The sequence below is a fragment of the Sphaerodactylus townsendi genome, linkage group LG16, assembly GCF_021028975.2.
Source record: "Sphaerodactylus townsendi isolate TG3544 linkage group LG16, MPM_Stown_v2.3, whole genome shotgun sequence".
In the NCBI taxonomy this organism is placed as follows: domain Eukaryota; kingdom Metazoa; phylum Chordata; class Lepidosauria; order Squamata; family Sphaerodactylidae; genus Sphaerodactylus; species Sphaerodactylus townsendi.
In genome coordinates, this window is record NC_059440.1 from 749426 (window position 1) to 773786 (window position 24361).

Consider the following 24361-nt stretch of genomic DNA (forward strand, 5'->3'; position numbering starts at 1 on the left):
AAATGTTACATTTAAAAAAGTCAAAAGAACATGTGCTTGAAATCTACCTGCACAATTGTCCCACAATTGTCAAATTAATTTGAGTTCTATTTCAGGACACCTAAAGATGCTTGACCCCTGCCCTCCCAGCAGTTCTCAATATTCCTGCATTTAATCCACCTTCAGGGGGGGTGTGTGTGCGAGTGTTCCCAAATATGACAACTCTCATTTGTCTTAACATTGCCTCATGGGAAGTGGTCTCATAAATAACTACAGCGACAGGAAACCCATTTATACTTCTCCACAGGCTTCTGCAGAGTTAAATCGCTAATAATTTCTATTATGGGGGTGATTACACTTCACCTCTTCATTCCCTGCTGGGCAGAGAAGTACCTGGGGGGGCTGGGGGGGGCAGCCTCCGTGGGAAGATTTGTTTTGGATCCTGCATGTTTACAAGTGACATTTTTGCATTCCTGTTTTACCTGAATGCCTGTTACTCAGTAGAGGTCTCAAAACACAATCCCTGCACTGTAGGACTAATGCTCTCCATGATCCAGTGGTTCCACACAAAAAGTGATCTAGTAAAAATGCCAAAAGCTGACATGCTCGATTAGCATGTAAAACTATCTTCCCTTTTTCTATTTTACTTTAAATACACAGACGTTTCTGAAATCCTTGTCGAAATTTCTTGCTGGATTTAGGGTCCTGATTTTTGTTGCTTCCACACAAAGTTTTCTCTTTTCCTCCAAAACTGGAGCACTTTTGGGGAGCAACTGCACCATATCATGTTCCACTCATCTATTTCCCACCCTCACTAACATGTTCTTTTTGCCAACCCTTTTGGGACGGCCACAGTCCAAAGAGTAGTCCCGTTATCTGAATGAGAAAATGCACATTTTCAAAAGGTCTGCCACACTTGTGCCACTGGCCTCATATGTCAGCTCCCCATGGCCAAAAACAGAAAAGGGCAGAGAAATCCCATTACAAAAGAAACTACAGAATGAAGACCTCTGCAAAGTGGTCCCACGTGACCTCGATTTTTCTTGCCATACCGCTGGTGGAATTTAAAGAACTGGCAATTGCTGCAATATTATAACACTGTAGAGGGAAGCAATACAGGGAAAACAGAAACAGGTGGAACAGGTGCCCCCTGGCCGCTCCACTCCCAATATGAGTGCCTCTACTGTGAGCATCAGTAGTGAATGCAAAATGGGGGGTCCCTACTGTTTGGCTACAGCCCTTGTTTCTAATTGTCAGGATGCCTAGTAGTTGGATTGCTTTTGGGACTGCTTGCTGCCTTTCATGGGTGGGGACTGGGATGTCTTTCTTTGCTCTGAATTGCCAGGTGCTGGTCAAGGCCACACACAGTGGATTTGGTTGGTACTGTCTCACTGTCTGCATACTTTCTCAGTACTGTTCTCATGTTGGGGGTGGGATGTGGAAACATATTACTTTCAACTGTGCAGGAAAAGCCAGTCTTGGCTTTTCCGAGCTGTTCTCCTCTGTTCTTTACATGGAGTTTGTTTCAGTTTTTGGGAATCTGACATTAAGCCAAGACATCCTCATCTCGTGCTGAACTTCATGCTCCCTGTCAGAATCCCAAAAACTGCAACAAACTCATGTAGAAGAACAGTAGTTTATTGAGAACGAGGATCTTCCCTGGCTAAAGCCAGAACTGAGATTTGCCCGCGCAAACCGCTATAGTTAAAGCAGGGTGCACCCCCCCCACCCACATCGTGGGAATGCCTGCCAAAAGAACTGCAAATGAGATGACAGTGAAGACAGCCAGGCACTGACCTTGGACAGCACCTGGTACTATATAGCATCACACAAAAGACAGAGAAAAGTCAGTTAGAAATGCAATTAACCCATTCCACCACCCTCAACAGCAGAAAGCAGCAAAAGCAAACCCCATAATAAACAGGTCTCCCGACACTCCCATCAGTTGCTGAAGTTACGCATATTTCATCTCTTGAAGTAGCATTTCTTCAAGGACTACACGGGTCTCCCTTTGATCCAGCCTTGGGGCAGACAGTGAAGGAGTTGAGTGAGGGAGAGCCCACTTTGGACTTTTTGAAATCAGACCAGGCAGAAAACAGAGACAGCCTCACAACATGACTCCCATCCCCCAAAGCCCAGAACAGCAAGCAGTTCCCAGCACCCACTAGGCTTCCTGACACGGGGTCACAGTACGCCGCAAGCAGCCTTGTCAGTGGTTTTGAACCACCGTTGTTGGATCCTGGTGGAATTACAAGTGGTCTGGGGCGGGCTTCTGCACCACTTGTCGGGAGTGCTGTGACTGGACCCCAGCTGTCAGAAGGGGCAGCCTCGCATGAGTCTGAGATGTGGAGACTCTTCCATTCCCAAGAAAGTGCATGGGAAGCAGAGCGGACAGAGTATCGCCATGCCATGCAGCAGATGGGATATGGATAATTTACGCTTAGCTGTAGGCTGAGTGGCAAGCGATGCTCGGGACGCTAGGGACGATGTCTGTGTTGCTCAGGCCTTAGCTGTGCAGCTGCCACCGAACGGTCAACTCACACAACCGGCGCAACAAGACCAGCCTGCACAACCGATGCAGCAGGGCCAGCATGCAACTTGCCCAGCAAGGCATTCCAGGGCCAGCTGTCCAACCAGCCGCCCAACAAGTCCAGTCCACGCAGGCAGTGCAACAAGTGCCACCGATTCCAGCGGCTGTAGGGGGAGGGCTCCTGCCTGCTCAAGCAGCTCCCCCCATGCCACCGCTGCCTGGACTGGTCGTCCCTTCAGGGGGACCTCTGATGCAATTTTACCCATATGGCCCCCCACCACCGTACATGCCCCGTGCGAGACTCAATGTATGCTTTGATGGAGCCCAGGGTGGCTGCCATCATTCCTGGTGCAAGTCAATGCCCACATGCAACAATATGATAGGCAGTATCATAATGATACTGAGCGGGGGTGTCTGAAGTGGGGGCCCTGCTGGACGAAGCTGCTGCTGAATTTTACGTGGGCCTATCTCAGTGTGGGGCTGCTGAACTGTGTAATTTTTCAAGAATTCATGATGGCTCTGAGATGGCACTTTGAAAGTCCCTTCATTGGGGAGCCGGCCAAAAAGGAACTCATGCAAATTCACCAAGGCACCACCTCCTATGTGGAATCTGTGGAAAAATTATGTACGGTGGCTAGTAAGATTCCCGATTGGGACAACTTGGTGAAAGTTTATGCGTTCAAGCAAGCCCTCCACCCTGAATTATTGAAGTAGGTATTGATGTGTGACAACCCCACTACTTTCATGGAGTGGATCGTCCTTGCTGGTTCCGTCCTGCTAACAGATCTCAAATGCCAAAAATGCCCGCCGCCAACGTCTCGGCTTGTGCCTTTGCTGTGGAGGCGAGGGTCATCTGACTGCCACCTGTCCCGCAAAGCAGCCACCAAACCACGACCATCAACGTCGGGCGCAAAGGGCACCAAGCCGAAGACAGGAGCGACTTGTCTTGCTCTGACCGCAGAGCTAGATTACAAATGTTCTGATGAGGATTACAAAAGCCACCCAAGAAACTGCCCAGGATGCCGCAGGTCAGGCGAGTGGTCCCATTATTCTGCCGTTGATCTTGTCCAGTGGTCTTCAGGGCATGAGAATGCGGGTCCAAGCCTTAGTAGACTCAGGTTGTTCACACTGCTTAATGCACCCAAGTGTAGTGGAGGGTCTTGGACTTGAGACTGAACCCCTTCAGTCGCCCATGTCCTTTAACCAAATGGATGGGTGACCGATGGGAGGACCCCCAATAAATACCAGAACTGTAGGGGTGCTAGTACAGTGTGCAGAACACTGGGAGCAGCGCAGCTTCATCATTGCCAACGAATCCAAATACCCTGTAATTTTGGGTATGTCCTGGCTAAAGTACCATGATCCCAAAATCCAATGGGCTAATCGGGTGGTGACTTTCACCGATCCCCCTTGTGGGGATCACATGGGAACGAACCCTACTGTCTCTTCGAGCTATGCCAATTGTGCTGCTGCACTAGCGAAAAAACCTGTTGTGCTCAAACCTTATCTGGACTTGCAGCAGGTGTTTGAAGAAGGGGAGTGTAATGCCTTACCTCCTCACCGTGAAACGGATTGTAAAATTGAACTGGTACCAAATTCGAAACTACCCATAAGCCCTGTGGAGGATGCCGCTTTGTGTGTGACACGGGTTCATTCGGAAAGCCAGCAGTAGCTTTGCTGCTCCTGTTTTGTTTGTGAAAAAGAAGGACGGTTCTCTACGGCTTTGCACAGATTATAGAGGATTGAATGCTGTTTCTACCACTAATAAGTACCCGTTGCCCCTAATTAAAGACTTACTTGCTAATTTGGGGACGGGCCGTATTTTCACCAAACTGGATTTATGCAGAGCTGAAGGCTATGAACATTTAACTGCATTTAACACTCGTTATGGTCAATATGAATATTTAGTAATGCCCTTTGGGCTCTCCAGAGCTCCCAGAGTGTTCCAGAGTCTCATCAATGGAGTCCTAGATGATTTACTGTTCAAAGGGGTTGTTGTATATTTGGATGATGTTCTCATCTATTCCAAAGACGAGGCCTCCCATATAGCGTTGGTATGGGAGGTACTGCAGAGACTTTTAAGGAACTTTCTTGGGGGGTTTGCAAGGTCTCCTGGGAAATGTAGTTCCCACCAGGCTGCTGTTTGCAGCTGGCTGAACTTAGGTAAGTGGGGAGCACGCGGGGTGGGAGCTACACTTCCACAGCCCGAGAAGGAGGAGGTGCATGGCTGGGCCTTGGGCTGGTCAGCATATGTACGTCATGCCAAGGCCCAGCCACACACCTCCTTCCCGGAAGTGTGGGGGTGATTTTTCTGCCCCCCCAGCATGACTCCCATGGGGATACCTGGGGCATTTGTTCCTGGATGTCCTCGTGGCAGCTACACCACTGTATACAGGTCCCCAAGTCTCTCCTCGTAGGACATGGATTCCAGACCTTTGACCATTTTGGTTGCCCTCCTCTGGACCCATTCCAGCTTGTCAATATCCTTCTTGAATTGCAGTGCCCAAAACTGTACATAATATTCCTCTAACCAATGCAGAATAGAGAGGTACAATTACATCCCTCGATCTTGACAGTATACACCTATTGACACAGCCCAGAATCACATTGGCTTTCTCACACTACTGACTCATGTAAAGTTTGTGGTCTACTAAGACTCCTAGATCCAATTCACATGTAGTATTGTCAGGCCAGGTATCACCCATCCTAGATCTGTGCATTTCATTTTTTCTGCCTAAGTTTAGTGTCTTATATCTCTGTTGAAATAATTTTTTAAAAATTTTGGTCCAGCTCTCTAATCTGCCCAGATCATTTTGAATTCTGACTCTGTCTTCTGGGGTATTACCTATCCCTCCTAAATTGGTGACATCCACAAATTTGATTAGCATACCATCTATTCCATCATCTCATTAATAAAAAATATTGAATAGCACTGGGGCCAGGACAGAACCCTGTGGCACCCACTACACATTTCTCTCCAGGATGAAGATGAGCCATTGATGAGCACCCTTTGAGTTTGGTCAATCAACTAATTAGAAATCCATCTAATAGTAGCATTGTCTAGTCCACATTTCACCAGCTTACTTGAAAAAATATTATGGGGCACCTTGTCAAAAGCTTTACTAAAACCAAGCTTTGCTATGTCCACAGCATTTCCTTCATCTACCAAGTTTGTCACTCTATCAAAAAAAAGAGATAAGATTAGTTTGGCATGACTTTGGCATGTCTCTGGAACCAGCAGAGAAGAGTAGCAGTGGAGGAGTGAGCCAGAAAGGGCTGAGTGAGCTCTGGTTTTCTTTTCAGAGGGCTTTTCTCAAAGCCACATCTTTTAAACAGTGTATTTTTAACAGGGGTTTTCTCTTTTCTTGTCCTGGGGCTGATGATTGGTGGGAGCTGCTGAGGCTGCTGATTGGTGGAGGCTGCTGATGTAGGGAGTGGTATCACCCAAGGATCCGTTCTGGGACCAGTGCTCTTTAACTATTCATAAATGACCTGGAAGTAGGGATGGGTAGCGTGGTGGCCAAGTTTGCAGATGATACCAAATTATGTAGGGTGGTGAGAACCACAAAGGATTGCGAAGAGCTCCAAGCGGACCTTGATAAATTAGGTGAGAGGGCTAAGAAATGGCAAATGCAGTTCAATGTAGCAAAATGCAAAGTGATGCACATAGGGGCAAAAAATCCAAACTTCACATACACGCTACAGGGGTCAGTGCTATCAGTCACAGACCAGGAAAGGGATTTGGGCGTCTTAGTTGATAGTTCCATGGGAATGTCAACTCAATGCATGGCAGCTGTGAAAAAGGCAAACTCTATGCTGGGGATAATTAGGAAAGGAGTTGATAATAAAACTGCAAGGATTGTCATGCCCTTATATAAAGCAGTGGTGCGACCGCACTTGGAGTACTGTGTCCAGTTCTGGTCGCCACATTTCAAAAAGGATATAAAAGAGATAGAAAAAGTGCAGAGAAGGGCAACGAGGATGAGTGAAGGATTGGAGCACCTTCCTTATGAAGAGAGGCTGCAGCGTTTGGGGCTCTTTAGTTTGGAAAGGAGGGGATATGATTGAAGTCTATAAAATTATGCATGGGGTAGAAAATGTTGACAGAGAGAAATTTTTCTCTCTTTCTCACAATACTAGAACCAGGGGGCATTCATTGAAAATGCTGGGGGGAAGAATTAGGACTAATAAAAGGAAACACTTCTTCACACAACGTGTGATTGGTGTTTGGAATATGCTGCCACAGGAGGTGGTGATGGCCACTAACCTGCATAGCTTTAAAAAGGGCTTGGACAGACTTATGGAGGAGAAGTCGATCTATGGCTCCCAATCTTGATCCTCCTTGATCTCAGATTGCAAATGCCTTAGCAGACCAGGTGCTCAGGAGCAGCAGCAGCGGAAGGCCATTGTTTTCACATCCTGCATGTGAGCTCCCAAAGGCACCTGGTGGGCCACTGCGAGTAGCAGAGTGCTGAACTAGATGGACTCTGGTCTGATCCAGCAGGCTAGTTCTTATGTTCTTATGTTCTTATGACTCGTTTTTCAGAAACCCATGCTGACTTTTTGTGATCATAGTATTCCCTTCTAAGTGCTGGCAGACTGTCTGTGTAATGATCTGCTCCAGAATCTTCCCTAGTATTGATGTCAGGCTGACTGGGTGGTAATTGTTTGGGTCCTCTTTTTTCCCCTTTTTGAAGATGTGGTCAACATTAGCCCTCCTTCAGTCTGCTGGGACTTCTCCTGTTCTCCAGGAGTTCTCAAAGATTCTGCAAGTGGTTCTGAAATCACTTCTGCCACTTATATTAATACCCTGGAATGGAATTCATCAGCCCCTGGATCTGCATCTTTTGTTCCATTTCCCCCTGTTTTGAGCACTGTTTTCCTTTTGGGAAAAGACCAAGGCAAAGAAGTTGTTGAGTAGTTCTGTCACTTCTCCATCCCGTTAGTATGTTGCCATCTTTTCCACACAGTGACCCTCATATCCTTTTTATTCCTTTTGCTGTGGACAAAACCAAAAAAGGCCTTCCTAGATGGTTTTGAACCTCTCTGGCAAGCCTGAGCTGGCCCTGTAGCTTTTCTGTCGCTTAGCTCTTCTGACATTCTCCCTGCACGTTCTGGTTATTTGTTTCAATTCCTCTGTGGTGATTTCCCCCTTTTTCATTCCTTGTACATGTCCCTTTTAAATCTTAGCTCAGTTGAAAGTTCTTTAGACATCCATCCTGGTTTTCTTTGTCACCTCCCATTTTTCCTCCTCACTGGAACTGTTTGAAATTTTGTCTTCAAGATCTCACTTTTAAGAAACGCTTTCCCTTGAAGACGAGGCCATTTGTGTTTGGGTTCTTCCCATTTTGGTTTTCTCCCTGTAGCTAGGCAGCAAACTCAGGAAAGGCCTTAACTGCTGCCTAACATCTGTTCATGTTTTGTAAATCATTGGTTATACTTTGCACACTACTCAGATTTGTAAACTTTATCTTCTATTAAGTAAATAAAAACTTCTTTTTATTTTTAAAAACGTAAAAACTTATTCCATCTCATTCTTTTGAGTTTTGGTCTGAATCTCAACCTTGGTATACGTAAGGTTAAATATCTCAATTGTATTTTTACCCCCCAAATATATGCGTTTTCTCTATACTAGCAACAGGATGCTTTTACTAGTTACAGGAACCAATTTATTTCCTGCTGACAACCGAGATAAGTTTGTCTTCCTCATCCCAAATACTAGCACTTGCCAGCATCCCGTGAATTGGAGGGACAGCAGATTCGTGACAAACAGAAAGGCTCATGAAGTCTGCCGTAGAAAAATCTCAAGAAACCTGATAGGCACAAAATATGTTATTTTATTATGAATTTTGCAAAGAGACATTTAAGCAACAAAATATACATTTCTGACCTTCTTTAGAATCTGTTTTATACAATAACAAATACAAGATGCTACCATGGCAATAAATTAAATATACATTATTTACAACAGACAGCAACCAGGATGGCTACAAGGCATCACCTGTCAACACACGTGAAAGAAAAGCATCTCAGTTTGTCAAAGGATTCTTGTAAAAGTCTTTCTCTCCCCTGCCTCTTCTGCAACTTTATCCTGTATACGGAGCACATTCAACAGCACCCTTTCTCTCCCCGCCCCCTCACTGCAATATATGGGGTCTTGCGCAAGTGGACATTTTCTGCTTCTGAAATTCAGAATTGCAGATAGTGATACATTCATGAAATTCTGAAATTCAGAAATGCAGGAGATAATGATACATTCGTTAAATTAGGCCAAAAGCGGGGTGGGTGGGGTGGGTTTGGCAACAAAAAAGATGCATGCTTTATATTTTTCCACTTAATGAAAACAAAATAGTTTATTTGCTGAAGAGGGGGTGAAACATTACATTTAAGGGATCGTATAGGTAGAAATGCAACTGCTGAGTCTCGAAACAAAGTTTTGCTTTTTTTAAAGGCCAGGCTTCCGTGTATTTTCTGCCTCTCGTACCTCGCCAGACCACCTGGTGCAGCTGATGTGCGCTCCAGTCAGAAAAGAGCAAGGAGAGGGAAGAGGCCGTGATTGCCAGAAGGTGAAGAGGGAGGGGAGAGACGGCAGCACCACGGAAACTGTCACGCCACATGAGAGAGCACCACAAAGAATCACCTTCCCCCTGCTTTCCCTCCGCGGAGCTTGGGGCAGTGGGCCCGGCTCTCCCTTCCCCACTGTATCCTTGCAACAACCCTGTGAGGAAGGCAAGGGTCAAGGCAACTGGCCCGAGATCATGCATCATGATAGAGTGGGGATCTGAAGCCAAGTTTCCCATACTCTAGTCCAGCACTCTAATTACTAAACTATATTGAATCCTATGATGAACATCTTTGTTCATGCACGTCATGACCCCCACACAACCGGTCCTGATAGAGACAAAGGTCATTGTCTGTGAATCTAAGAGACCAGGTTTACCACAAAAAACAAACAAACCCTGAACAGTTAAAAAAAGATTACAAAGTTTTTTAAAAAACTGGATAAAAATCTTTTATGACCTTGTACAAATGACTTAAAGGATCTTGGCTGGATCCCTGCTTGTGGGCCACTCAGGTGCATGGGTCAACTGGGTCTGAGAAGGCTTTCAGAATAACTTCAATTCATGGGTCTACCAATGGCTAAGTTAAATAAATAAAACCTAAATGTTCAGAGGCAGCAGAGGAGGGCTCATTCGCTGCTTCGGGGCTCTTTGGGAGCATCTCTCCAGTCACTCTGAAGATACCGACTGGGTCTGATCCAGCAAGCCATGCATTCCTAGTAGGGCAACCTGTCCATTGATTACTCTGGTATCCTGTGTGATGCTGCCAGTATTTAGCTGAGCATTCAGTTACCCGAATTCCTGTTTTGATATCTGCAGAGTGGCCACAGCATCAATGAGGATCTCTCTCTGCAAGCCTCCTCCTGTAAGAGGATTCTGCTCAGATCGCTGCCATCTTGGTCCACACAGGACCAAGTTACTGAGTTGAGGGAGATGGGTGAGAAGAACCAGGACCCATCTGCAATTTAGCAATTGCTGTTGCTGAAGATTTAAGAAAATATTGAGTCCGCTACCAGAGAAATCCTCCCATGAGAGGTAAAAACACATTTTTGGCACCATGAACATTTCCAGGAGAGTTTACAAAGAAGCTGACTCATCCGGACAAGCTGTTCATCTCTTTCTGTGTTGGTCTCTTAACACCCACAATGTTCTCTTCTAAGCAGCCACAAACTACCCAACTGCCTTCTTTCACATTGGTCCTAGCAAGCAAAGTATACACAAAGGGTTTTTTAAAACTCATTGGCTTCTTGTCGGCCATGATCCATGAGTCTGCCAATCAGGGAGGCTTCTAAAGGGTGAGTTCTGTCCTACATCATGCGACTGACCTCTCTGGTAACTGTTGACACACATCAAAGCTTTCATGGGCTTGATCATCCAAATGAATGTATGATGCTGATACTCCAGGCCAAACTAGACAGTGCAAAAGATATACTTGAACCTTGGAAGGCACGGCTGAGCAAAAGAGAGAACAACTCAGTGTCTTCTCTTCTGGCCATTTCCATGCTCAAAAGTGCCCACAGCTGCGGGGAAGAGAATGGCCAGCAGCGCCGGTTCCCTGCAGGGGGAAGGCAAGTTTTGGAGAGTTATTTCCCGAGGAATATGCTGCCCCATCCCTTCCATTCATGCACTAGTTCAACCACCTGAAAACACTTTCTAATTAAAAAAGAAAGCTTCAGAGATTCAGAAATTGTTAATTAAATGTCTAGTTAGGCCTTGTACATGACAGTTTTACTAACTGGTTTAGGTTTCCAAGCCAGCTCAGTGCAAATAACAGGGGATCACAAAGACTTCAATGTTCAAGCAAAAAAACCCCCAAACAAACAAACTCATCCACGCCTGAAGCTCCTGGGCAGAACAACAGCGTCGTCTTGCTTTACATCCAGAAGGTGCCCCAAGCCCTTGTTCTCGTGCCAAAGTCTCAGAGCTGGAGACCAGTCACTGAGATTGCCTCCCTGTGCCCCCCCATGGGGGGGACTATGCCAAACAAAGGGTGCCAGTGTCACCAAGAAGGTAAAGGCCACAAAGGAAGAAGAAGAGTTTGGATGTATATCCCCCCTTCCTCTCCTGCAGGAGACTCAAAGGGGCTGACAATCTCCTTGCCCATCCCCCCTCACAACAAACACCCTGTGAGGTGGGTGGGGCTGAGAGAGCTCCGAGAAGCTGTGACTAGCCCAAGGTCACCCAGCTGGCGTGTGCGGGAGTGCACAGGCTAATCTGAATTCCCCAGATAAGCCTCCACAGCTCAGGCAGCAGAGCAGGGAATCAAACCCAGTTCCTCCAGATTAGATACATGAGCTCTTAACCTCCTACGGAGGGGAAGGACAGGTATGTAGGGCCCTAGAACTGTACAGCTTTGTGGGTTAACTCTAGCACCTTGAACTGCACACAGAAAATGACAGGAAGCAGAATACAGAGACTGGAACACTGGAGGTGGACTGTAATATTCTGCATTCACCAAAATTAGTCTTCAAGGGCAGCACCATGTGCCGCACAATGTGGTAGCGATGTCTCAAGTTTTGTTAGCATGACAAAAAGGGGCACTTGCATCTAAGCCATTGAGTACCAGACAGAAAAGAAACTGGTTCACAATGGCCGTGTGTGACCAAAAGAGCCTTTCTCCCACACAAGGAACACAAGAAGCACAGTGTCCGAAACCTCAAGGCAGCCGGCCAGGATAAGAAGAACATGCGCAGGTGAACAAGGGAGAAGCGACTCAAGCTCAGCCGCTCCATGGCAGAAAACTCATCTCCAAGTGACGTCCTTCCAGTCAAACGGCATGAAGCATGAGCCTGACAATCTGTTTTGCTCGTCTCCTGGGGCATCTCATCTGGTCCAGGAGATTTGAGTAAGATGACAGTTCCATTTTGGTTGAATGAAAACAGCAGTTGAAGTGAAGGCTGCATGAGAGGCGCACGACAATTATGCCCAGGATAGCAGATTGGTGTTCTCATTCGAAGAGAAAAGATTTCCCTTAAAAAAACAAGTTAGCCAAATATAAAACCAGAACAGAAATGCCCTGAAAAACCCCCACCAAAAATATTGGGGTCAGGAGGTCGCCCTGATCGATGTAAGGTCAGGCTGAATTTTCATAGACTTATTTTTCATGAAAAAGGGAGCATCTGGGGAAGTCTTTACAAGAAGTGGGGCAGAGTCTTGTCTGAGAGTAGTTGGGCAGGAGAGAGGAAAAGTGACGCTCTCTGGGTCGTTTTGGAGGGATTTCCCAGCTATCCTTGAAGGACCAATGAGGAAGAACAGCTTTGGTATAACTGCTCATATAAAAGCAAAGAGCAAAAATTGAAAGGCCCACTTTTAATCCAGTCTTATGCCTTAACTAATTTGGCCAGTGGACCAATTAACAGTAGCAGCTCTGAGTGATGCCCCTGGTCACATCTCCACACTCCCCCTCCCCCTTGATCAGTCAACATTTTCTTACTCCACTATAGGCAGAGGACTCATGAGATGAATTCAGTCATGAAAAGAACATTCTTTCCCAGAGAAAACTAACAGGTCAACCCAAAGTCTTGATATGCTCCTCTTGACATATTCTGCTGTTTTTAAATGTTATTTATTGGAGGTGGAGTTATTTGCAGAGCATCCAACCATGTAATGTCCCTCCCTGCTGCCTGGAGTCAGGAGAGATGGGGGGGGGAAGTGATGAGGTAAAACCCTGAGTGATCTGCCCCCACCAAGGGACCCATGAAGTGAGGCCGAGTCTTGTGATTGGCTTTCCCATGGGGTTTGGGTTGGGTCTCAGTGGCAATGGAGGGAAAGAGAGAATCTTTTTCCTGGTGGCTCCCAGCAGCCCTGTCTCAAGAGGGGGAGCCCAGTTGCCTCCCCCCACCCCCCAAGTGGTATAACTTACTTTTTACAGGTCTGTAGCCTTCATCTCATGCTAATGCATCTGCAAAGGAGGAAGGAGAGAAACTGATTTCACGCGGACTCGAGGGCACCTGACTGGGTTCGACGTTGGGCCCATTGGCACAAGCCCTCAGCATCATGAGCAAGAAGCCCCCGGCCACTATTGTGTCCAGATACTTCTCTTGCAGTTTCACACTGGTTCTGACAGTCTGTCTAACAGCAGCTCTCTGCTCATCAATAGGGTTTAGATCCCACCTAAATGTCCCTGGACACAAAGGAGGGGCAATTTTCACTGGGCGTTTCTCCACTCTAAAAATAACGTGGAGACTTACCACTTTCATTTGCATTTTCGGCACGGGGTCATGTTCCCCACCGCAGCTTCCGCCCCTTCCTAAACGACAGCAGCCAGGCAGGACTCCCCATGATCCGTTCAGGGGGTGTCCTGATTGGCTGCTGCGTTCATGATTTTCCCGCCGCCTGATGACGTGGACCCTCCTGTCCAATCAGGGCATGGCGGGGCATTCGTGATGCAGTGGGATTTTTTTTTAATTTTCAACTGGACGAATTCTCGACTATTCGCGGACACATCTTGTCAACATCTTGTGTCCACAAATAGGATTCGTCCAGTTGAAAATTAAAAAAAATTCCCGCCGCATGGCGAATGCCCTGCCATGCCCTGATTGGACGGGAGGGTCCACATCATCAGGCGGCGGGAAAAAGGAAACCGGGGCAACCACCCGGCCTTCTCCACTGTCCCGCGCTCTGCGCGGGGTCATCAAAAAGGCTCTGTTCAAAAGAGGAGCTGAAATGTCGCGCGCTGAGAGGGCGCGAGAGGGGCAGAATCAGGGCGGCTGCGTTGTTGCCGCCCCTGTAGTGGGGAGTGCCACTGGACCCCGTGCTAATTGGCAAGGTTAGCGCGCAACAAAAGGTGAGTTGGGAAAGGGCCACTGACTTCTCCCTGCCGCAGGAGCCCAAAACAAATCCCAAAATGCTGCTCCTCAGGGTCGGGGAGGTGGTTGGTAAAAATCGCCTCTGCCTTGCACCTGGGAAATTCCAAGCAGGATCCAAGCTGATATCCACATACCAGTTTGGATGAGAACTGGCTGAGCTCTGAGCCTTATCCCTGGAAGCAATAATATGTCTACTTGTGTGGAAAGCTCTCTGACACCCATTCCAACCCCTGGTTTTCCATAATTGAAGAAAAAATGGCCTCTATTGGACTGTCAGTCGATTCACTTTGCCCCTTGTCCTATTCAGAAGCTTATAGGAAATTAAAAGGTCAACTATTGGATAGAGAGTTCTCTACCCTAATCATTGCAGCCAAGAAAACGTGCTCCCCCCTGTATTTTTCTCTCCCATTTGAACAGGGCCACTTGGCACACTACCTGTATTGCTTAATAAACCCTGTTCAAAGGAGAGCCATAATGCTCGCCAGGTTTAATGTTATGCCTTCTGCCTTGTTACATGGCAGATTTAATAAGCAAGAAAAGGCTAAAAGATTGTGCCCATGTAACGATGGCTCAGTTGAATCTCTGGCCCACCAATTACTACACTGTCTCAGATTCAAGGAAATCAGATCCAAGTATGTGAATCTTACTCCTTTACATTTACCCCATCTCCCCGATTTAAGTAGATTACACTACTTGTTGGACAACCCTGATCCTTCTCTCTGTATGATAGTGGCAAACGCCAGTAGATTTCATTCGACCTGTATTGTATATGCTTTTTAATCTGTTTTTATTACTGTTGTACTGTTATCTATGCCAATAAAGGCTTGCTTCTTCTTGTGTGGAAAGCACCATCAGCTCACAGCTGACTTATGGTGACCCCAGCGAGGGGCGTTCAAGACAAGAAGGAGCCAGAGGTGCTGGCCTTCCTCTGCAGAGTCTTCCTTGATGGTCTTGCTTCCAAGTATCTACCCTGCTCAGCTTCCGAGATCTGGTGAGATGGAGCTGTTCCATGCCACCTGCCCTTCCAGCGTATCTATCTAGGGGACCTTTTTGCACATCCTCATTTTATCTTCTCAACAACCCTGCATAGCAGTCTAGGCTAGGATAAGGTGAGTGGCCCAAGGTCGCCCAACAATCTTTATAGCAAAGGGGTTGATTTGGACCAGTGCCTCCCAAATCTGAGGATGACACTCTGACTGCAGCACTACATGACACCGGCTCCTGGTGTTAAAGCATAACGCAGCACCCTTTGCTGATGGTAAGTAGGTCTGAATAAGCTCTATAGGAAAATGCCCTGAGAACTGACGTACGGTGTCATCCATTCCACAACTGAAAAAAGTCAGGATACAGACTACAATGTAGGCTTAGGGGAAAGGATTCACATAATGTAGGGATGTCACGAAGAACCCTTGGACTCACTGCTGTCAGCATTACAGCAGCAGAAACCTCCTGGCATATGCTGAGTTTTTGGAAAACAGCAAACGTTGGGGTGGTAGCTGGGGTTTTAATAGCAGGATTCACATCCCACCTCTGTTTTAAAAAATGTTTGTGCCTCACATGCAGATTTTTTACAACAGTTACGTTCATGTTTGGATCCAAGTAAAACCTGTCTAAAAATTCATAATGTTCACCTGTGATGTGAACACACTGATCAATTCGTTACATTTGCTTATATTATTATTATTATTATTATTATTATTATTATTATTATTATTATTATTATTATTATTATTTATTATATTTATAAACCGCCCTCCCCCGAAGGGCTCAGGGCGGTGAACAAACAAATAGCTAAAGCACAATAAAATCAGTAATCATTAAATAACGGCTCTATACATTTTAAAATCAACCCCGTTTAAAATGCAGCGTTCCAACATCAGGTAAGCAATGGCGTCCTACTAATAGATCCCCTAAAGAAGGGGGGAGGGGAAGAAGAGAAGAGGGACGGCAGGGTCCACAGATGTTAAAAGGGGGGGGGCATCAACGGCCAGCCTCACCAAAGGCCCGGTGGAACAACTCTGTCTTGCAGGCCCTGCGGAAATCATTAAGATCCCGCAGGGCCCGCGTAGCTGGAAGTAGAGTGTTCCACCAGGCAGGGGCCAGAGCTGTAAAGGCTCTGGCCCGGGTAGAGGCTAGCCGCATCATTGAGGGGCCAGGGATCACCAGTAGGTTGGCCTCTGCTGAACGCAGTGGTCGATTTGGGACATATGGGGCAAGACGGTCCCGCAAGTACGGAGGTCCCAGGCCGCGCAAGGCCTTAAAGGTCAATACCAGCACCTTGAAGATGATTCGGAATTCAACCGGTAACCAGTGCAGGCGGCGCAACACAGGTGAAATGTGATCTCTGGCGGCACCTCCTGTGGGTCTGGCGGGAGACTTCATTCCTGTCACGGCATGTACGTGAGCTTTCTAAGATGTCTGAATAAACGGTCTTTCAACCAAAAAAGCCTTTTATTTCTGCTCTATGGAATTCCTTACATTGTGACAGGAATCCCCCCTTCATTTTACTTCTAAATATCAGTGGACCTCTGGTGTTCCGGCATGCAGAGGTTGAATATTCCTGAAACTGTGGAAGGCACGGTAGCCCCCATAGAGGGCTCCGAACCTTCCCTTCCTGACTTGGAAGAACCAGCGGGAGAACAGGTCTCGCTGGTAACTCTCTCCCGTCCTCGCCTCGACACGAGTCTTCCCTTACTTCGTTGGGATGAGGGACGCGGAAACGATCATGCGGAGTTGCATGAGTCGTTTGGGGCGCTGTCTATGGATCGTGCGCCTGTGGATTGGATCTCTACCCGTTTTCGTGTGGATTACAAACCTCAGATGCAACCTGTCTCGGAGGAGATGGGTCTGACCACCTTTCATCGCGGCAACCCAGAAGTCGATTGAGCGGTTTCTTGACTCGTATTTCGATGATGCCCCAAGAATCCACAGTGGCATAGCACCGGGGCTCGATCCCAAGACCGCAGTTGATACGGGACTTTAGCGGGATCGGGGATTGGGAGGGGTTTCCGGGCCGGCTCCCAACCGGGCCCCTCAGATCCCGGACGTAGCATAGCTGAAGCACAAGAGGCGCCCCGTGGAGCCGTCGGTGGACTTGAGGTGCTGCTCTCCGATGAGGAGGAATCCGAAGAAAGTCTGACTCCCCATCCGGATTTGTTTCCCCTCCCGTCCAAAGAAAACTGGAGCGAGGAAGTGGCCCGATCATGCGAGATGCCCAAGAAGCGTGGGCCCGTGAACGCCAGCTATGGGAGGAGGAACGAGAACAGCTGCAAAAAGAGCGTGAGAACCTGCAAAGAGACCGTGAACAACAGCGCAAAGACATCCAACTCGAACTGGACCGAGCCAAAGACGCGTTGCAACGGCAATATATGCAGGATTTATCGATCCATGATAAGGTCCTGGAACACTCTAGAATGGACCTGGAACGTCAACGCGAAGGCATTAAAGCCATCCGAACACAAAGTGAACTAACTGCAGCCATGCAACGAGACGAATTAGCCAAATTGGACCGAGAAAAAGCGGCCTTGCATGCGCATCAAGATGCCTTGACTCGCAAGGAGAGGGAATTAGCTGTCTTGGAACAGGAGTTGAAGAAACAGCGGGATAGGATGCCCCGAGTTGGTACCTACGCCTTCATCCAAGCGCCCAACACCAATGCCCCTCCTATCGGAGCAACGCTTCTAGGTCCTGCTACTAGCGCACCTGCCGCCTCCCAAGGTCCTGCTCGTCAAAGAGGGCCAGCGGCGCCAGGCCCCGTGCCTCCACCGATTCCTGCTCTTCCCGCTCCGCCGCCTCAACCCGTGCAACCGCAGCCCCAGCGGGCTCCAAGGGCCATGGAGAGGGGATACTACAGGCCCCCGATCCCTGCCCGTTTCAACGGGACCGCTTCTAAACTTCCCTACTTCATTCTGCAACTCGATGCACATATGGAGGAGTATGACGACTTATATCGATCTGAACGTGAGAAAATACGGGACATCGGGTCTGTCCTGGATGGGGTGGCTGCTGACTGGTTTGTGACTCTTTTTGAGCTGCAAGCGGATGATACTCGCACAGTGGCTGCATTTCTTCAAGCCTTACGGGCCCGCTTCCAAGATCCGGACGCTGAAAATGAAGCCATCCGCACCATAAAATCTATTCAGCAGGGCAACCGTACTTTTGCCGAATTTGCTCGGTGAATTCCGTGCGGCTGCTGCTCGTCTCCCTCCTCAGGGTCCTGAACGCATGAAATGTGAATACTTCTCTGATCCCATTGCCATCAAACCCGGCGGTGTTTCTCATCCGTATCCCGCACACTATGGCTGAATGGATCGAATTGGGATCTCAAGTAAGCGGCTCGTTTGGATTACGCTCGCTCCGGGAGGCGTCCACGCCCGAAACCCGCGACTATGACCACCTCTGCGACTAGCAAGCCGAGCCGAGCCGTCTCTACCGAAACCACCTCGAGCGCCGTCGGCGTTTGGGATTGTGCCTCTATTGCGGAGGACCAGGCCATCTGGCTGCCAACTGCCCGAAAAAACAGAAGTCCACCGCTCCGACCCCACGCACCCCCTCTGCCAAGCCACCACTGGAGATCCGGTCCTCCTCAATGGGCTCGTCCAAAGCTGTTACCGAAGGTGATCGAGGAGGGGAAGTGGCGATTTGCCTCTCATCAGCACCCATGGATGTGGATCCTACTCCAGATGTGGTGAGTGAAGGCAGCCCCCATTACTGTTCAAGCGGTTCTGGCCAACCCCGCTAAGCGTTCTCGTATTCGAGCCTCTGCCCTTGTAGTTTCTGGCTGCTCCCATTGCCTAATGCGGCTGAAGTGGCTGAAGAGCTCGGTTTAGACCGAGTTCCCCTATGCAAAGCCCATACCGTTCACACAAATGGACGGCAGCCCACTCGGAGCCGAGGGCCCGGCTCGATTCAAAACGCAACCTGTCCTTCTTCGTTGCGCTGACCATTGGGAGAAGATTAGTTTTATACTTGCTCCAGTGGCCAAACTTTCCATTGTCCTGGGCATGCCATGGTTATTGTTACATGAACCAAATATTATTTGGAAGAACGGATTCTAGAATTCACTGATCCCCATGTGGAGAGCATATGTATTGGGGGGACAGCCCACCATCCAATGACACAAAACCCCTGGTTTTCTTAGGTTGTGCACATCCCAATGACTTTCAATTCCACAGGCATTCCACCAGCTTACCAGGACTTAGCCAGAGTGTTTCAAGAACAGGAATGTGATCAATTGCCCCATAGAGACACTGACTGCAAAATCATATTACAGCCCGGGGCTCAATTACCCAAGGGTAGAATCTATCATTATGAGCTAGCGAAGAGAAGGAACTCCGTGCCTTCTTAGATAAAAACCTTGCTCGTGGATTCATCTGAAGGGCTACCAAACATACGCACGCTGCTCCTGTCCTATTTGTAAAGAAAAAGGACGGGTCTTTAAGACTTTGTACTGATTACCGAGGATTGAATGCTGTTTCCATGTCCAATAAATACCCTTTGCCCTTAATCAAGGACCTCTTAGATGCATTGGGCAAGGGACGAATTTTTACTAAGTTGGATTTGAGGGAAGCCTACTACAGAGTCAGGATTGCAGAAGGCTACGAACATTTAACAGCATTTAATACTAAATTTGGACAGTATGAATACTTAATTATGCCATTCGGGTTAGCTGGGGCACCCGGCGCATTCATGGCCCTCATCAATGAAGTTTTGCATGACTTACTATATAAAGGCGTAGTTGTGTACTTAGGCGATGTTTTAATTTATTCACAAACCATGGAGGAGCATGAGGCTTTGGTTCGGGAAGTATTGCAAGCGTTTACTCAACAACTCCCTCTTAGCAAAACTGTCTAAGTGCTGTTTTCATCAATCCTCCATATACTATTTAGGCTACAGGATCTCATCTGAGGGTTTAAAATGGATCCTGCGAAGATTGACGCAGTCCTCCAATGGCCTGCCCCCACCAACCGGAAAGAGCTCCAATCCTTCCTAGGATTTGCTAATTTTTATCGTGATTTTATACCCCAATTTGCTGAACTAACCCTTCCACTCACAGACCTCTTACGCACTAGGGGGAAAGACTGACAGGCTGCCAAGCCGGAGCTCCCCTCCCTTGGTCTCAGGAATGTCAAACAGCCTTCCAGCTTTTGAAATCGGCTTTCGCTACCGAGCCTGTCTTAAAACACCCGACCCAGACCTTCCTTCGTGGTTCACGTGGATGCTTCGGACAAGGCGCTTGGCGCAGCCCTGTTGCAGAGAAATAAAGATGGTAGGCTTGTTCCGTGTGCTTATTTATCAAAAAAATTCTCCAGCTCAGAACTCAACTGGACCGTAGGGGATAAAAAGACTGCTGCCATCAAGGTGGCGCTTTCCACTTGGCGTCACTGGCTTGAGGGGGCTAAACACCCCTTCCAGGTTTGGTCGGATCACAAGAACTTTGAACAACTCCTCTCCACCCCCCCCCTCCAGAATGTCCGCCAAAACAACCATACGTTGGGCCCGACATTTCTTTTCCCGTTTTTCTTTTCACTTGGTCCATTTTTCCCCGGAAAAACCAATAAACTGGCTGATGCGCTGTCATGCCAGCCTTCCGGGGAGGGTGGAGCTGCTTTAATGGAGAACATCCGGCGCACTGTTCTCTCCCCCCCTCCCAACTAGGGCTGGCCCGATCACTCGATCTCAGACATCTCGGCTCCTCCTCCCATCGCCTCGTTCCCAGCCTTGGTCTCCCCTTCCCTGCGGGGAACTTCGAGTGAAAGCCGTGAGTCTTCGGGAGCCGCCGGCCAAGGAGGGAAGGCGACTCCCAGCTGGCGCTTGGTGAGATGGGTGTTCTGGAAGCTGGGGATTGTTGGTACGATGCCTCCCCTTCGGTGAAAGCAAGTTCTCGAGAAACCTGTCATGATGCCCGCTCGGCTGGACATTTTGGCTTTCTCAAGACACTGCATTTAGCCCATGCCATCAATTCTGGTGGCGCGCCATGTAAAGACATTGAGGCTTATATCAAGGGGTGCTCTGTTTGTGCTTGGAGGCCAAATCCCATTCCGAAGGAAAGCCCCATGGACTGTTAAAACCTCTCCCGGTTGCCTCCCGTCCCTGGGAAGTTATCTCAATGGATTTTATTACGGATTTACTCAGGAGAGCCAAAGGAAACACAGTCTTGTGGGTGGTGGTGGACCTATTCTCCAAACAAAGCCCATTTCATCCCCTGCACTACCTCCATTCCCCTCCGGCTCCTAAATTGAAGCTGACTTGTTCATTCAACATATATATCAGTTTCATGCCCTCCTCCCCCTCAAAGGTGGTTGTCGACCGGCAAGGGCCTCAATTCATTTTCCTGGCAAAATTCTGGAAAGCTTTCCACTGGGCTTATTGAGGAGGAGCCACCCCGGCGGTTGCCGCTTCCTACCGCGCCTTCAAAGTGACGTGTGAGTCGGAAAGAGCGAACAGAACTCTCGAACAGTATTTCACGTTGTTACACCCTAACTATCCACCAAAGACAACTGAGTCGCGATTTAATTCCGTTTGCAAGAATAATGCCTACTAACAATGCAGTTCATAGCGCCGATGCGCTATAAAAAAAACCCCTTCGAAATTGTGTCTGGCCGCTCCTTCCGGCCATTGCCCCAACTACTCAGCGGAGGCGCTTCAAATCCTCCAGAATTCCAGGGCAATGGATTTCATCTCTGGCTGAGGGGTGGAGAAAGCGGTTCGAACTGCTTTGCAGCTAAGCTAAAGATTCCCAAAAAGTTCCAGGCGGATAAAACATCGTTCTGTGAAACTTCTCTCTTCTTATGCGTGTTAGGGGCTTGGGTCTATTTGTCTCTGGCCTAAAAAAAAACCTCAAGACGATATTGCATATAAATTCTCAAAACTGGGCAAAAAAGTTCGTAAGGGACCTTTTAGAGATTTTGAAAGTGATTGAATGATGTTACTGCCCGGGTTAGATTTGCTCTTAATTCCTTTTTTAAAGTAATATCCATCCTGTCTTTCTATTTCCAGCTTTACCGCTCAAAGGAGGGCTCCAGCTTCCGGGATGTTAACACAACCTGTACGACCCTCCGGAGATACCCGCCGACTTAAGTAATTGATGGCCTACAAGCATTAAGAAATTGACGCATGCATCCTGGACTCTCCGTTTTTAATCGCATACCAGCTTGCAATACTTGGTTTCTTTGGGTGGGGTTATTCCTCTGGGTATAATCAATGGGTGTATTCAGAGAAATATTGACGCCCCCTCCTTATTTCCTGCTTTCCATCGTGACCTTCCCGCACAAACCAGGGGGGGAGAAGTTTTTTTCTTAAGGGGAGGCAGAGTGTAAAGGTTTCAACTGGTGTTGATTCTCAGCACAGGCAGCTTGGCCTTGACTGAATTCCAGGACTTTCGGGCGATGGGCCAGAAGTGGCGGGCTATTACTACCTGGTAGAGGGCCTTATCTCTCACAGAAAAGAGATGAGAAATGCCGTTCCCATGAGAATGGGACCGGGGAAACCGGGAGGGGGATGGGACGGAAAAGCTTATAACCTGTGGGTCTGGCGGGAGACTTCATTCCTGTCACGGCGTGTACGTGAGCTTTCTAAGATGTCTGAATAAACGGTCTTTCAACCAAAAAAGCCTTTTATTTCTGCTCTATGGAATTCCTTACAGCGGGGCTGTGGCAAGGACGCAGCCGCTGCACCGGTCCTTGGGCGGGAAACAAATGCACACAGGCGCAGGCTGCCACGCACGCCGGTGCACCTCCTGCTAGACTGCTTCAAGTTCTGCGCGCTACTGCTGAGAGGAGGGGTGTAACTAAGGCAAAAATCATGTGGCAAAATCACCAATTAGTAACCCCCTCTCGGCACACACAAATAACCTACTCTAGGGAACCTGTGAGAACTTGCTGGATCCCACCTCTGAGTAAATGTACGTGCAGCCCTATTTGCTTGTGTGTACTATTGTGTACCATATGCAGTCTTGTGCCTGGAATCTGGACATCTTCTAGAAATCAGGGCCTGGATGCTCACATTTAAGTTTTGGATTAGACTGTGCTTTAACATGGAATTCAACAGTCTAACTTATATAGAGTTGCCAGATCTACAATCGTCGGAGTGGTGGTCACTCATAATAACTAAACTATCCTTACTTGGCCTATCTCTAGAGACCATCCTTATGCTTCCTGAATGCTATTAAAAGGAGGCTTTTAGATCAAGAACAACAATTTCTTATAAGCCAAGCCCAAAAGATTTGTTCTCCTGACTATCTTGGCATTCAGTCCAAATTAAGACAGATGGCAAGAGATGCTTTTTGACAGAGCCAAACACAGGTGGACAATAACAAGGGCCAGATGTAATGCACTCCCCACTGCTTTGTTCTATGGTCAATTACAGAATTTTCCAACTCATAACAGAGTTTGTCCCTACTGTCCAAAAATGCCTGAAACTCTTGTACATATCCTTTTTATCTGCCTCAATATTCAGCATTAAGATGCACCATCCCTGCCCTTGAGTCTGACTCTAAGCAAAATAACGTTTACAATTTAAATATGCTACAGTTGTTGGATTATGGCCATTATGAGGACATTGAAAGCATTGCAATTTTCTTATCGCAAGTTCTTAAGATGCGTGACACGTTCCATTATGATACCAATTTTTACTTTGTGTTTGCTTTTTTATTCACAAAGCAGTTGATTTTAAACTATATTTACTCGATTTAATGCCTAATAAAGGTTTTGTTGTTGTATTTATCCCTATGGGAGGACTGACTCCTTTCACTGAAGTGCAAGAATGTTTTGCCCCTGGCAGAAACAGGAATCTTGATGGTGATGTGTACAATTGCATCAAGATGGCTTTTTGAAGCATTATATCAGTCTGCACAATCAGAAAGGTAAGGTAGAAGAGAACATACCAGCATGGACTGAAAGCTGTGCTTCATGATCCTAATCTGGAATAGGTTTTAGAAATGTTGCTAGTTAACCTGAATTAGGAAAACTGGACATTGCAGAGGGAACGTTACCAAAATTGAATCAAGTAAATCCGCCCATTTTATTTATTTACTGCATTTATACCTAGCCTTTCTCGCCAATGGAGACCCATTTATACCTACTCTTTCTCGCCAATGGAGACCCATTGTCCTCTATCTAATCCTCACAACATCCCTGTGAAGTAGGCTAGACTGAGAGTGAATGACTGGCCCAAGGCCACCTGGCAAGCTCCCATGGCAGAGAGGGGATTTGAACCCGGGTCTCCCAGATTCTAGCCTGACGTTCTTGGAACAGGCGCTGCTCGGGCAGATGGGGAGGGCAACGGGAGCTTCACACAGTCAGAACTTACTGGGCCAGAACTTGAATGGCTGAGTTTATCGAAACGGAACTTGAGATTTGACCTCGGAGAATTCCTGCTCTTTATATCTGTGGGAAAGATCCAAACAACATTTGTTGCAAAAAAAAACAAAAAACCCTGGAAAACCAATCAGCTTAAAGTTGCCCGCTGGAATAAGAACACATAAA

General features: G+C 47.6%; 1 protein-coding gene across 6 annotated transcripts in view; it reads right to left on the minus strand.

Moving 5' to 3' along the window:
* Window positions 1–10056: 10056 nt before the first annotated feature.
* The window catches only part of RAP1GAP2 (RAP1 GTPase activating protein 2), a 234795-nt gene continuing 220490 nt past the window's right edge, over window positions 10057–24361 (minus strand). For 5 of the 6 annotated variants that reach the window (XM_048518749.1, XM_048518750.1, XM_048518748.1 and 2 more), the window contains 3 exons: window positions 24186–24262; window positions 12932–12970; window positions 11386–12039 (listed from right to left, as the gene is read on the minus strand). In XM_048518749.1, the coding sequence (XP_048374706.1) occupies window positions 12962–12970; window positions 24186–24262 (86 nt within the window). In that variant the 3' untranslated portion in view covers window positions 11386–12039; window positions 12932–12961. Of the gene's footprint in view, window positions 10625–11385; window positions 12040–12931; window positions 12971–24185; window positions 24263–24361 lie in introns of those variants that run through there. The other variant, XM_048518747.1, reaches the window with a different exon arrangement.